Genomic DNA, 16043 nt, shown 5'->3' with positions numbered 1-16043 from the left:
TAAGTGATTAAGTGATCAGATGGGTATTGGGTAAATATTCTTTCCCATTCTGTATATTTTCTATTTATTCTGGTTATTGTATCTTTCAAGGTGCAGAAGCTTATTAATTTAAGATAGCTGGGTTTTATAGTCTCTGGCTCTTGGCCCTTAATGGGATAAAATGGCACTGGGGGCAGTTGGTGGGTGTAACGCCTAGCTACTGGAAGATGAGAAATCTGGTTCCGGAGGTCTTCAGTTACTGGGCTCTGCTTGGGAAGGAGGGCGGGTTGAGTTTCCCTCCCCACTTCGAGCAGAGCTCCAGCAGCTGAGGAACTCCAGAATCAACCACAGCCATGCTTAAGACCACTCTCTACACGTTTGGATGAGCCTCATACATGAAGGAACCATCAGAGGAACCCAGGTGTGCGGGACTCAGGGCTGAGATCTCCAAGCCTGTTCAGATGGAGACTGGGCCTCCTCCAACCAGATCCCCTATCTTCCAGTAGGTAGGCTTTACACCCACCAACTGCTCCTGGTGCCGTGTAATCCCATCAATGACCAAGATCCAGAGCCTATAAAACCCAGCTCCCAGAAGCAGGCAGCCACATTTGTGGCCACACAACATCTGATTACCTACTTCTTACTCTGGAGAACCCGACAGTCTACTGAAAGTATCCTGCCCCCACGGCAGTGTCTGTCAAACTCCCCGTGGTGTATTCAATATGCCAAAAACCAGTAACCATGATGGTCTAATTTCCCTGACCCCGAAGGAGCTTCAAATGTGGCACTTTCTAAAATCTCAGGGCTAGAATGAAGGAGACATTACTGATGCCTGCCTGAGGAAATCAATGAACAACAGGATGTTAGTGACAGTGACAGTGATACTTCACATGGATCCCCCAAACACACCAGAAATGTCCCTTGAACACAGATTCAGGAGTGAGCCCTCATAATTGACAAGTGTGACTCAAAACCCTCCTCTTAAGATTTATAAGGAACCATATATGTAACCAAAATTTCCAAATATTCAGCCAATTCTGACAACAAAGATTATGGGTTGCATTGTATATCTGTACTTTAAATAATATTATAAATCTATGTTAAATAACACTGTGTGGTAAGATAATAAAGGTGGACTCTCACGCCAATGAAATAAATAGATTGAAAGCCTAGAAGTAATTTCTCATATGTATAGCAGTAAATCTATGACAAACGTTCTAGGTGCTTTAAGTGAGCTAGGGAAAACTTTTCAACAAAATGGTAATGGAAAATGTGCTTAGCCACATCCAAAAAGATAAAAGAAATTGAACCCATATCTAACACAAAATATAATAGTTAATACAAAATGTATTAAAACCATATTTTAGATTAAATCAATAAAATATAGTGAGGGAAACATAAGTTGAATTCTCCATGATACTGAATTCATAGGTGTCTTCAATTACTTGATTAAATTGACAAAAAAGTAAAAATTAAAAAATGGGGGCTGGAGAGATAGTAAAAGGGGTAAGGTGCTTGCCTTGTATTTAACTGATCCCTGTTTGATCTCTGTCACCACCAGGAGTGATCACTGAACACAGAGTCAGGACTAAGCACTTAGCATTTACTCCCTCAATAAATAAACAAATGAGTTTACATAAAAAAATAAAAGTGGTTACCTGAGAGCCAGGATAGATGTGGGAAGAAATGGGCAACAATAATGGAGACAAGTAGACATGGTGAAAGGAAGGGTGCTAGGATATTATTTGACTGAAACTCAATCATGAACAACTTTGTAAGTTTGTATCATTGTTATTCAATAAATGTAAAATAAGAAAAAAATTTTCTGCACTGCAAAAGAAACTTAATCTAAGATTAAAAGAGAAAATATTTACCACCGTACATCTGACAATACACTAATATCCAGGATTCGTGAAGCTTTAACAAAAATCAACAAAAACAACACAAAAAAACATAAAAAAATTGGAGGAGATGAACAGAGACTTTTCCAAAGAAGAAATACGGATGATCAACAGATATATGAACAATTTTCCATAATCACTGAGTAATGGGCAATGCAAAGTGAAATGACAATAACATTAGTGAGAACAGCCTATAACAAAAAGGCTAGAAACAGCCAGTATTGATGGAGACATTATGAAAAATGAAATATCATGCATTATTAGTAGGATTGTAAAGTAATTCAGCCTCTATATAAAACAACATAGAGATTTCTCAAAAAATTAAAAATAGAAATACTGGAGCCTGAGTGATAGTACAGTGGGTTTTTGCCTGACATTTGGCCAATTTGCGTTTGATTTCCAGCATCCCATATGGTTCCCCGAGCACTACCAGGAGCGATTCCTGAGTGCAGAGTAACTCGTAAGCGTCACTGGATGTGGCACAAAATTCAAATCCAAAAACAAAAAAATAAGTACCATATGACCAACTATTTGACTACTTGGCATCTATTCCTAGAATGGAGATAAATTTTAAAAGATATATGCACTTTACGTTCATTGCTGTCTGTTTACAACAGCTGAAAACAACTGAAATGCCACAACAGATGACTAGATAAAAAGTTGTGATGTATACACACACACGCACAAAATAAAATACCACAGAGTTATAAGAAAAGATGAAGTACCATCCTTTTGCTACAAAATTGGCTGAACTCTTAGTCTGGAAACAGAACTGAGTACTGCTAAGGAAGTTGGGAGGAAATGAACAGGAGGTACCTAGAGACAGTCTTAGATAGTTATCAACACTTTGGTAGTGTATGGAAGGTGACTTTATATTGCCTCGAGCATAAATAACAACAGTATTTAAAACCATGTTACTTCAAGAGAAAAAAGATTAAAAAGAATATTTTTGGTAAGGCTTAGTATACTTTGAAAACACCAAGGTACTTCATGAGCAAATATATAAACAACCATAAAACAAATATTCACAAAATACCCAGCATAGAAAAAATTTAATGTAGATTGTATAATAAACCTTTTCTCTGGAACACAATCTAGGCCAATTGCTCTAACTCTTTTTTTCAATTTCTTTGATAATTTGATGAGGCTATAGAATAGTTTTTATAATAGATTATAGCAGAATAAGAAGATGAAAATTTTCTCAAAAAATAATATTTTCCCAAGATAATTAGCTGTGGCATATTTGTATGTGTAGTAGAAAAGTTTTATTTAGAAAATAGGAAATAATGGAACCCCGGTGACCAGAAGACTCTACAAACACAGCTCGAGTATGCGGGAACGAGGACTTTTTCTCAAATCTGCCGGACTACACCTCCCAGGTAACCTCTGATTCCGGAAGTCACGCCCACAGCCGGGCCCCCAGCGCCATCTTTGAAGCGTTCAGCATAAGAGAAGGAACACATGGAGGATGCGGGATCCCGGAGGGAAAAAAAAAAAGAAAAAACAGGTTCCAAAAAGAGCCGAGATCACCGGCAAGTTCCAGATGGAGTAGGTGCCGCATCCCGCCTCCCCCAGATGGAACCCCGGTGACCAGAAGCCTCTACAAACACAGCTCGAGTATGCGGGAACGAGGACTTTTTCTCAAAACTGCGCGGCCGCTTACGCGGCCGCGCGACATCTCTCTATATACAACGTGATCAATGAGAAGTGAACGACCCAATCTTTCTCCCTGAAAATCAGAGTTAAGTTTGGAGCACGGCCACAGCCCCAGAAACACAAGGACTTAATGCAGAACCCAGCAGCTTAGAGCAGAAAAGTGAACGGACGATGAGTTAACCCAGGCCATCATTTCTGCCCAGAGGGGAAAGGGTGTTGCCCCATTCGCCCTCTCTTCTCTGGAAAGAAGGATGGCGGCCGCATGGGAGCCTTGTGGACAGCAGGTATGAGCCGGGGGTGTGGGGGCGACTAAAACCTCATGGGAAGGGGGGCGTTCCGGTCTGTCCTTCACGCCCTACCGAGGTCACCAGTTGCCCCCCACGAGCGGCTCTCCAGCACGGCCACAGCCCCAGAAGCACAAGGGCTTAATGCAGAACCCAGCAGCTTGGAGCAGAAAAGTGAAAGGACTATGCGTTAATCCAGGCAATCATTTCTGCCCAGAGCGGAAAGGGTGTTGCACCCTTCCGCCCTCCTCCCTCTGGAAAGAAAGATGGCGGCCACATGGGAGCCTTGTGGACAGCAGGTATGAGCCGGGGGTGTGGGGGCAACTAAAACCTCATGGGAAGGGGGGCGTTCCAGTCCGTCCTTCACGCCCTACCGAGGTCACCAGTCACCCCCCACGAGCGGCTCTCCAGCACAGCCACGGCCCCAGAAGCACAAGGACTTAATGCAGAACCCAGCAGCTTGGAGCAGAAAAGTGAAAGGACTATGCGTTGATCCAGGCCATCAAGTCTGCCGGAGGGGAAAGGGTGTTGCCCCATTCGCCCTCTCCTCTCTGGAAAGAAAGATGGCGGCCACATGGGAGCCTTGTGGACAGCAGGTATGAGCCGGGAGTGTGGGGGCGACTAAAACCTCATGGGAAGGGGGGCGTTCCGGTCCGTCCTTCACGCCCTACCGAGGTCACCAGTTGCCCCCAACGAGTGGCTCTCCAGCACGGCCATAGCCCCAGAAGAACAAGGGCTTAATGCAGAACCCAGCAGCTTGGAGCAGAAAAGTGAAAGGACTATGCGTTAATCCAGGCAATCATTTCTGCCCAGAGGGGAAAGGGTGTTGCGCCCTTCCGCCTTCCTCCCTCTGGAAAGAAAGATGGCGGCCACATGGGAGCCTTGTGGACAGCAGGTATGAGCCGGGGGAGTGGGGGCGACTAAAACCTCATGGGAAGGGGGGCGTTCCGGTCCGTCCTTCACGCCCTACCGAGGTCACCAGTTGCCCCCCACGAGCGGCTCTCCAGCACAGCCACGGCCCCAGAAGCACAAGGACTTAATGCAGAACCCAGCAGCTTGGAGCAGAAAAGTGAACGGACTATGCATTGACCCAGGCCATCAAGTCTGCCGGAGGGGAAAGGGTGTTGCCCCATTCGCCCTCTCCTCTCTGGAAAGAAAGATGGCGGCCACATGGGAGCCTTGTGGACAGCAGGTATGAGCCGGGAGTGTGGGGGCGACTAAAACCTCATGGGAAGGGGGGCGTTCCGGTCCGTCCTTCACGCCCTACCGAGGTCACCAGTTGCCCCCCACGAGTGGCTCTCCAGCACGGCCATAGCCCCAGAAGCACAAGGGCTTAATGCAGAACCCAGCAGCTTGGAGCAGAAAAGTGAAAGGACTATGCGTTAATCCAGGCAATCATTTCTGCCCAGAGGGGAAAGGGTGTTGCTCCCTTCCGCCCTCCTCCCTCGGGAAAGAAAGATGGCGGCCACATGGGAGCCTTGTGGACAGCAGGTATGAGCCGGGGGTTTGGGGGCGACTAAAACCTCATGGGAAGGGGGGCGTTCCGGTCCGTCCTTCACGCCCTACCGAGGTCACCAGTTGCCCCCCACGAGCGGCTCTCCAGCACAGCCACGGCCCCAGAAGCACAAGGACTTAATGCAGAACCCAGCAGCTTGGAGCAGAAAAGTGAACGGACTATGCATTGATCCAGGCCATCAAGTCTGCCGGAGGGGAAAGGGTGTTGCCCCATTCCCCCTCTCCTCTCTGGAAAGAAAGATGGCCGCCACATGGGAGCCTTGTGGACAGCAGGTATGAGCCGGGGGTGTGGGGGCGACTAAAACCTCATGGGAAGGGGGGGCGTTTCGGTCCGCCCTTCACGCCCTACCGAGGCCACCAGTTGCCCCCACGAGCAGCTCTCCAGCACGGCCACAACCCCAGAAGCACAAAGACTTAATGCAGAACCCAGCAGCTTGGAGCAGAAAAGTGAAAGGACTATGCGTTAATCCAGGCAATCATTTCTGCCCAGAGCGGAAAGGGTGTTGCTCCGTTCCGCCCTCCTCCCTCTGGAAAGAAAGATGGCGGCCACATGGGAGCCTTGTGGACAGCAGGTATGAGCCGGGGGTTTGGGGGCGACTAAAACCTCATGGGAAGGGGGGCGTTCCGGTCCGTCCTTCACGCCCTACCGAGGTCACCAGTTGCCCCCCACGAGCGGCTCTCCAGCACAGCCACGGCCCCAGAAGCACAAGGACTTAATGCAGAACCCAGCAGCTTGGAGCAGAAAAGTGAACGGACTATGCATTGATCCAGGCCATCAAGTCTGCCGGAGGGGAAAGGGTGTTGCCCCATTCCCCCTCTCCTCTCTGGAAAGAAAGATGGCCGCCACATGGGAGCCTTGTGGACAGCAGGTATGAGCCGGGGGTGTGGGGGCGACTAAAACCTCATGGGAAGGGGGGCGTTTCGGTCCGCCCTTCACGCCCTACCGAGGCCACCAGTTGCCCCCACGAGCAGCTCTCCAGCACGGCCACAACCCCAGAAGCACAAGGACTTAATGCAGAACCCAGCAGCTTGGAGCAGAAAAGTGAAAGGACTATGCGTTAATCCAGGCAATCATTTCTGCCCAGAGGGGAAAGGGTGTTGCTCCGTTCCACCCTCGTCCCTCTGGAAAGAAAGATGGCGGCCACATGGGAGCCTTGTGGACAGCAGGTATGAGCCGGGGGAGTGGGGGCGACTAAAACCTCATGGGTCGGGGGGCGTTCCGGTCCGTCCTTCACGCCCTATCGAGGTCACCAGTCGCCCCCCGCGAGCGGCTCTCCAGCACGGCCATGGCCCCAGAAGCACAAGGACTTAATGCAGAACCCAGCAGCTTGGAGCAGAAAAGTGAACGGACTATGCGTTGATCCAGGCCATCAAGTCTGCCGGAGGGGAAAGGGTGTTGCCCCATTCGCCCTCTCCTCTCTGGAAAGAAAGATGGCGGCCACATGGGAGCCTTGTGGACAGCAGGTATGAGCCGGGAGTGTGGGGGCGACTAAAACCTCATGGGAAGGGGGGCGTTTCGCTTCGCCCTTCACGCCCTACCGAGGCCACTGGTTGCCCCCCGCGAGCGGCTCTCCGGCACGGCCACGTCTCCAGTGCACAGAGACCAATTTCTTAACTATCTGACTTTCAGTAGAAATACTTCCAGGGTCAATAGGTAAAATAGCAGAAATCCAAAACCAACATTTAATTCTTGAACCCAGCTGTAGAAAGCAAATCACTTCACAATGCTTTTTCAGCATGTCTGATTTGGGGGGGGTAAACTCTAAATAATAGTGGTGAATCTTTTATTGAAACAATGAATCTAATCAAAGCAGATAGAGTGTTAACTAGAATTCATCTGCCTCACAGGGACGGGGAGGGGTGGGGGGTGTGGTTTTATTGGGGTTCTTCATGGTAAAAAATAAGTATTGGTAAAGGGAAATGTGTTTGATATTTGCATGACTGAGACATAAACCTGAAAGCTTTGTAACCTTTCCCACAGTGATTCAATAAATAAATAAATAAAAAGAAAATATGAAATAGGGGAGACAGAGAGAAGAGACCTTATAACATAAATAATGAACATAGTCTGAGTTAGAATGTGTGGACTATTCCAATATGGACTGCACCGAGCTATGCTATTTGAAGGGTGTTCATTGATTCCTTGAAATTTCTCCATGGGGCTCTTGCTCTATGGAGAGGAGCTGTGGTTTTATTTATATTCTACGTTTCTAAAAGACAAGGAAGACCCCACAAACTGACCTGTCCTAAAGGCTGAAAAGCAAAGTGTCTCTTTGAGGTGTCATAGAAGATAACTGACTGAGATAATGTAACTAGAAGTAACTGATGTTGGTATGAAAGGGGCACAATGATCTGATATTTTGTCACTTACCTGTCTAGAGTCCTGACACGAGCCTGCTCTACTCTGTTGAGGATGTTCAAAGGAGACTTATTTTTGTTCCAGAAAGCACCCCAGCCTAGGATGCGGGCCAAATCGTTGCCTGTTCCAAGCGGGACGACTGCTAGCTGACACTGCAAACACAAAAGTAGGCACTATTTTCAGATAGTTCTATAAATAACCATCAAAAACCCATGCAAATTGCTTTTGGGGGAAATGAATTGTTCTCAGAGTTAGTGGCAATAAGGAACTTTCTGATTCTTAGTCAAGTGGAATTTTCTCTAATAAGTTGGTCCTCAATTGAAACACAAATCTTATTCAGAAGGGGATAGTTTGCAGGAATATGTTAATATCTAAGTCATTCTTTTTTTCTGGTTGGAGCCTTGGGTTTTAGGGACAAACCTGGTAGGGCTCAGGGCTTGTTCCTAGTTCTGTGCTTAGGGATCACTACTGTCGGTGCTTGGGGAACGGTAGGTGGTACCGGGGATCAAACCTAGGCTGAATGCCAGTGTTCAAGGCAAGCTCTCTACTTAGTGTGCTATTGTTTTGGCACTTTTATTCTTATAAAAGATAAATTTGGCACAAAATTCTAGTTAGTCAATGCTAAGAAGGTGAATGTCAATGGGAATATGGCTGTTATAGTCAGAATATCATGGGGCTTCTTAGGGAGATCTGGGTGAGGTAAAACAAAATTTCTGCTACTCCTGTGACTCAGGACAGGTAGGAAATTGGAGAGTGAGTGCTATGAGATAACTTCTTTTTTGTTTGCTCTTCTCTTTAAGGCACTGGTAATAGAATACTGCTTATTCTTTCTGCTAACCTCTGCATTCATACCCACAGATAGATGAAAAATAGTCTAAGTGAGTAGTCTTAGATTGGGAATCTACCAGTAAATTTGATTAAAAAACAAGTAGAATACATGTATTTTACAGACAGAGTGAGAGAAAACCAAGGGCACCTTGGATGAATAGCCCTGTTTTCCCAGTCTCTCTAGAAATGGCTAAATTGAGTGAGTCAGGAACTTACCCTTTCATGTAATCCAAAGTCATCAATCACCGATAAGACCCAGCTTATGCTACCATCTCCACCACAAACTACAATACGAAAGCGAGCAAAATTTTTGAACATGCAGAGCCTGGAATAAAGAAAGGGAAATAGGCATCATGTCATGAACCTCTGGATTTTACAACTCTTTATTACAATATTCCAACTGTTGCTTTTATGCCCTGAAAACAGGCTACCTGCCTTCTTATTGTAGCCTGTAATCATTATGCTTCTATGTACTTAATACAACAGATTGCATTCACACTGGAAAGCATGGATAATAGGCATACCCTTATTTCCACATTTTCTGTACTTGATCTTGCTCTGGAAGCTATAGTAACTTAGCAAAACACACTTGCTGAGGCTCAGGAAGAATGCTTTGCAATTTGATTGGTGGGCTCAGAGAAAATATGACTAAACAGTGAGAAAAGGTGGAGCAAATCTGAGAGCAGGACATGAACTTTAAAGGATTTCTGGGAAAAGGTTAAAAACCCTTCAATCAGCCAACCCAAAATGCTTCACAGTTATGTGTTTGTATCGTAAATTGAGAAAACAAGCATTATAGGCAAGCAGTGTAATACTGCACTCAGATATTACAAATGATTCCAGGAATTCTATTTAGAATTTATAGAAGAATTCTTTCTGTATGCCCAATTTTAAACCTTTGCTCCATGCTTACCCGGCTTCTGGTCCACCCTTCGATAGGTCAAAAACTTGAGATGGGTTGAGGTATTGCTTGAATTTCCTGAGAAAGACGACCCCCTGGTGATCACCGCTTTTTGAATTGATGAAGATGAGAAGGGGACATGAACAGGGTGATGACCAATCAAGATTCCAGAAGTCTGATGATATTACTAATTGACCTGAAACATGAGGAGCAAAAAGAGAAAAAGGGCCGTTGAGATGGAAACTATGCACATCAAATTTTTCAAAAATATTTTTCAATCAACTTTATTGAGGTATAATTAATATACAGAAACTGAACATATTCAACATTACAATTTAAAGAGTTTAAATATATGCAAATATCCATAATACTGTTGTAATAATCAAAGTAGTACATAAACATATCTAGTACCTCCCCGAGTTTAATTTCACCACAGAATTCTGAGACTGAAGAGCAGAGGAAAAGTCAATACAGAACCCAAAAACAATTTTATCAAAAGTATGCCAGTTTCTATCAGGTAAATGTTGAGCAACTGCTATATACAAACAATCAAGCAAGACATTGTTAGGGATACAGTCTTTGTCATCAAGTTGCAGAGATGTACACATGTCACAAGAGTGATGTAACGCAAGGAATCTGGAAGTTGGTGCCACAACCAAAGATCAACAAATACTGTGGGTGAGGGTTGGAGAGATAGTATAGTGGGTTGAGCACTTGCATGCAAGCAGATCTGCTTGGGATAACTCGTTTTTATTGTAAGATCACAAGAGGTGGAAAAATATAAGAGACACCTTAGGCAGAAATTAATGTCAGAAAAAAGCAATATGGGGAGAAGCATAGAGATTTAATTATTCCTCTAAGGCTCTGGTTAAGCAATCCAAATCATCACACCAACTTTTACAGTGAACACGACTATTGGGAATTAGTATAAACAAGACAGAAGTTTTTAATAATCCCCAACATATAAGTTATCATCAGAGAAGTGGTTATAGCAGTCTAAATTGCCAAAGCCTGCCAATTCATACTGATTATTAAAGAAAGTTAGTGAGGAGATAGGCAGTGAGCAATGTCCCACTAGGACATTCAAGACAAATAAAAAGGCCCCAAGACTCTGAGCTCATGGCTTGCCAGATGTACCAGCAAAAATAAATGCAAAGAAAAAAATGTGTGGTTCATTCCAAAATGTGGTGAGGATCAGGATGAGGATAAGGGTTATGATGACCAATTTGTTATAACCTGGGCAAAAGGATGTCTAAAGGAAAACTGCCAGCTTGAACAGATTTCATTACTATTTTTACTTGAAAAATATAAATGATGATTTCTCTGTAGGATTTGTACTAGTCAATGGCCAGCAAAACTTTGAGGCATCCTGAGACAGTCATTTTGATGTTTTAGTACTTTTTAGAACTCACAGCTACAAGGGGACACTACTTTCTCCCCTCAGTATCATAACTTAGAAGTACTCGCCAAGAATATATTATTCAAACATAGCGCCATTCTCAACATTTTAAACATTGTTGTTTTGAAAGATTCATGGTACACAACTCCCTACTTTTGTGGAGCTTATGTACTAATTGAGAAGATGCACCATAACAAATAAATATAGAAAATTATGTGATAAGAAGAAAAGTAAAGCAGCATAAACAGATGGGGGAGAGAGAAATGTAGGGAGATGTTATTTGTTAGGATAATAAAGGATGTATTCTCCAGGGGATAACATTTGAGATTAGTATTGAACAAAGTGAAGATGTGAAAAATTAAGACATCTGAAAGAAGTTTTCAGAGTAAGTGCTAAGACAAGAGAAGGTACACTGTCTGGTGTGGGGGGGCAGTGAAGAGGAGAGTAGGGCTGTTGTGGAGTCAGTAAAGGGAAGAGTAGCAGAAGAGGTTAGAGAGGTGACAGAGATCAGAAAGCATGACATGATGTAAAAGGGAGCAGTTGTAAAAGAAATAAGTGAAATTATGAGTTTTAGTAAGTAAAATTCATGTCACGTTTGCCTGATCCTTATATTTTTCCTTAAACCATAATGTCTCTATGTCTCATTTAATCTTTTAAATCCCCACAAAACTAAACAAAGAATCAGTTTTACTTGCCTCTGATTTCTCTGCTAACATCTCTAGAACTCCTTTAGGAGACTCTTAACAAATTTTACTCTGGGTGCATTGATATAATTTCTGAATTATTTCTGTGCAACCTCCTACAATTAATTGAAACTTCTTTAAAAATTGTTTTAGGACCCGCACCCCCCTGCCATCTTCCACCCCCAGAGCGCCAAACTTAAGTCTTCCATCTGGTATATGGGCCCCTACCGTCGCCCTCCCCCGATCTAGCTATGCAGCATATCTTTTAAACCTCTAACCATAAAACCGTGTTTTTGCTAACGTGTCTGCATGAATAAGTTATTTTTCACACCCCACATTTGAGGTACTAGTTAACCCAGGCTTTACATACACCTATCAATAAGCCATGGCAATGCACAAAGGTAGCCCAATTGCAGGGGAAAAACATACAACAACACGAAAAAAAAAGACCCTGCAAAACAGAAAGATGACTGCGTTAAAACAACACAGAAACTCACCAAGCCTAATGATTGAAGTTGGTATCCCAGATAAATCAAAGAGTAATAATGAACTCTATAACCTCTCAGAAAAAGAATTTTAAATGGAGCTTTAAAGGACGTATAAGGAGTTCAAAGAAACAATGGAAGACACTAATGATAAAATATAAGAGGATATGAATGCAGAGGTGAATAAAATGCAAAGAAAAATATAAGTAGAATTGACAGACCTAAAAAACTTCATAGGTGAAACGAAAAACTCAGTGGAAGACCTCAGCAACAGAGTAATAGCTGCTGAGGACAGAATGAGTGAGCTCCAAGATGAGGTGCAGAGAATCTAAGGACAACAGCAGAAAATAAAAAAGAGCCTTAAAATAAATGAACAGATGTCAAGAGAAAATCGGGATGAAGCCAAGAGGAATAACGTAAGAATCATTGGAACCCCACAGCGAGAGGAAGAAAACCATGACGAAGAAGAAACTATCACAATATAATTGCTATCATATCCAAAGATGACGAGTACATGCAATCAGATTTAGGAAGCCCGAAGAGTACCAGCTAAAAGAAACAAAAATAAAAATACTCCAAGACACATCCTGTCAGAATGATGAAAACCATAGACAGAGATAAAATTCTGAAAACAGAATATCAAAAAGAGAAATTACTTATAAAGGAGGATCCTTAAGATTCACAGAAAACCAATCCAATGAAATCCCAAAGGCCTGAAAACATTGCTGGGATATAGTGAACAAACTCAATGAAAGAAGTGGATCACCTAGAATACCTTACACAGCTAGACTCTCATTCATATAAGAAGAAATAACACACAGTTTCACAGACAAACAACAACTTGGGAACTTCATAGCCTCAAAAGCATGGCTACAACCAATGGGCTACTTTAGAGACAAGACAAGCCCCTCAAATACACCAAACTTTGGTAGAAAGATGGCACAAAACCCATAACAATATTCTCCCTCAATGTCAATGGCCTAAATGCACAAATTTAAAGACACAGAATGACAAGATGGATCAAAAATTGAACACAACATTCTGCTGCCTGCAAGAAACACATCTTAACAGTCAGAGCAAACACAGATTCAAAGTGAAAGGATTGGAAACAATCAACAACTCCCTCAAAAAAGCTGGAGTGGCCATTCTAATATCAGACCACATAGACTTCAGACTGAAGAAGGCTACAAGAGACAGTGAAGGTCACTTCTTAATGGTCAAAGGATCTGTATACCAGGAAGAACTCACACTCCTAAATATACATCACCTAATGAGGAACCAGCAAAATATTTAAAATGACTGCTCATAGAGTTGAAGAAAGACATCGATAGCAACACAAGAGTTTGATATTTCAACACTGATTTATCACCTCTTAAGAGATCAACATACTCAAGCTCAGCAAGGACATACTTTATCTTAAGGAAGAAATGAAAGGTATGGGTTGAGAAGGTATATATATATGTATATATATGACATATCATAACCCCCAAAGCTGAATACACATTCCTCACAAGTGCACATGGGACATTCACCAAGATAGACCACACGGTGGGCCACAAAACATACCTCTATAAAATAAAGAGGACAAAAATTATATCAATGATCTTTTCAGACAAGATGCACTGAAAATCGAAGTGAATCACAGTCAGAAACAGAAATTCAAACCAAAACCTAGAAACTAAACAGATCACTACTGACCAATGAATGGCTTAGAAATGAAATCAAAGAGGAAATAAAAAGATACCTGGAAATGAACGAGAATGAAGACACAAGTAACCAGAAACTCTGAAAAACAGCAAGAGCTGTGTTAAGAAGAATGTTTGTAGCTCTAAAAGCATTCCTTGGGAATGAAGAACAAGCCCACATAAGTAACTTAACTTCACAGATTAAGAACTTGAAGAATGACCAGCAAAAGGATCCCAAACCAGACAGAAGGAAAGAAATAATAAGACTTAGAGCAGAAATTAATTACATGGAAACACAAAAAACAATACAAAAGATCAGTGAAACCAAGAGAAGGTTCTTTGAGAAAATAAAAATATGGATAAACCACTAGCATGGATAAACAAGGAAGGAGAAATAGAGATCACTAATAAACAGGATCTGAAACAAAAAGGGAGACATCACAACAGAACCCACAGAAATTCAAAGGATAGTCAGAGACTATTTTGAAAAGCTTTATGCTAAGAAACTAGAAAACCTTATATGTGGGTATAAAGAAACATAATGGGAAAATAGCAAATACCCAGAAAAAACAGAACCAAATATCATGATAACTCATATTATATGGAAAATATGCCACCTGAGGGTGCTCTGGGATAGGGTAGAGGTGGGAGGAGCAACAACTATGGTGGTGAGAAGCATTCAATATGGAGGAAAAGGTGATTCTGAAAGGTAGTAAAGTGTTATTCATAAAACTCTCAGCGAAGGTATTGTAGGTTACAGTGCATAAACATATATATTAAAAGTGCCTCTTGCTTAGGCAGACTAACTGGTGGGTGAGAGGCAAATGCACTGTAGGTGGGGGAGCAGTGGGGTTAATTGGAGGGAAGTGGGTACTGGTGAAGGCATTAATGTTGAAACATTATATGACTTAAGCCCAATCATGAACAACTTTGTAACAGTTTATATCACTCTGATTCAATAAAAAAGTGTCTGCCTTATGGGGCTGGAGCAATAGCACAGTGAGTAGGGAGTTTGCCTTGCACACGGCCGACCCGGGTTTGATTCCCAGCATCCCATATGGTTCCCTGAGCACCGCCAGGAGTAATTTCTGAGCGCATGAGCCAGGAGTAACCACTTAGCATCACCGGGTGTGACCCAAAAAGCAAACAAAAAAAAGTGTCCACCCTAGAAGCAGACTTGGGGGTGGGGGTGGAAGGAGGGAAATTGGAGGTGGAAAATGTACACTGGTGAAGGCATGGGTGTTGGAACATTGTATGACTGAAACCAAATCATGGACAACTTTATAACTGTTTATCTCATGCTGATTTAATGAAATAAAAATTGTTTTAATTGAATCATCATGATACAAAATTACAAAGTTGATAATGATTGAGTTTCTATCATTCAATGTTCCCATTGATACTGTCTGATCTCTAAGCATTTTATGGTCCCTAAAGTATTTCTCCTTAATCTTTCAATTGTTATATCAATATCCTGGGTCTACAATAACCATAAGCTCTGCCAATGCTCATGTATTTGTAGCCTTTAGGTCACTTTATAGAGTACTAAATAAATAATACATCTCCAAAAATTGACAAGGTATCAAAGAAGCTTATTGAGAAAATAGTTGTGTTTGTTTCAAATTTGGGTAGGGTAGGGCTTTTGCCTTGCACACGGCTAACCGGGTTTGATTCCTCCACCCCTCTCGGAGAGCCCGGCAAGCTACCGAGAGTATTCCACCCACACGACAAAAGCCTGGCAAGCTACCCATGACTTATTCGATATGCCAAAAACAATAACAACATGTCTCACAATGGAGACATTGTGCCCGCTTGAGCAAATCAGTGAACAACGGGAGGACAGTGCTACAGTTTCGAATTTAGTGATGACTTTGATGTTAGTGTCTATTTTAAAAGCAACATAACCTAGGCGTTCATATAGTATTTCCTTGATACAGCTCTTTCTAGTGCCTTAAAACCATGAAAATTCTTAAATCAATTCTTATGATTCAGAAACAAGTGTGACAGTGACTAGAGAATACGCTCACATATATATATATATACATTATAAAATTTAGCATTCATTATTTGAAGGTCTAAAGAGAAAAGTTATCTGTTTCTACACACGCACATTCCTACTCCCCTAAAATATTTGGCTAGTCCAGAATAGTTAAGTTAAATAGCAGTAATTTTCTACATCTTTACACTTTAACTCCCACCCCGATGTATTTCTGAAGGTAACGTTTGTTACTCACCATCCCCTTTGGGATCGCTGATAGCTGTGGGAGGGATGATGGATGGATGATGACTCCCACAGCAGCATTCCTTGGAAAACCACCGCCTGCAGTCATCATGCACCTGGAATGACAGGAGAACAGACGATAGAGGA

At 42.7% G+C, this 16043-nt stretch overlaps 1 protein-coding gene across 1 annotated transcript in view; it reads right to left on the bottom strand.

Moving 5' to 3' along the window:
- Positions 1 to 16043, bottom strand: part of DGKK (diacylglycerol kinase kappa) — a 252654-nt gene that overhangs the window by 70374 nt on the left and 166237 nt on the right. The window contains exons 10-13 of the mRNA XM_056128612.1: positions 15910 to 16012; positions 9436 to 9619; positions 8739 to 8847; positions 7707 to 7846 (exon numbers count right to left, since the gene is read on the bottom strand). Coding sequence (XP_055984587.1) covers positions 7707 to 7846; positions 8739 to 8847; positions 9436 to 9619; positions 15910 to 16012 — 536 coding nt within the window. The remainder of the gene's footprint in view (positions 1 to 7706; positions 7847 to 8738; positions 8848 to 9435; positions 9620 to 15909; positions 16013 to 16043) is intronic.

Source organism: Sorex fumeus, unplaced genomic scaffold (genome assembly GCF_029834395.1).
Source record: "Sorex fumeus unplaced genomic scaffold, SorFum_2.1 ptg000065l, whole genome shotgun sequence".
Taxonomy (NCBI): Eukaryota; Metazoa; Chordata; class Mammalia; order Eulipotyphla; family Soricidae; genus Sorex; species Sorex fumeus.
Note: the sequence above shows the minus strand (reverse complement) of the source record. Positions and strands in the feature narration are given on the sequence as shown.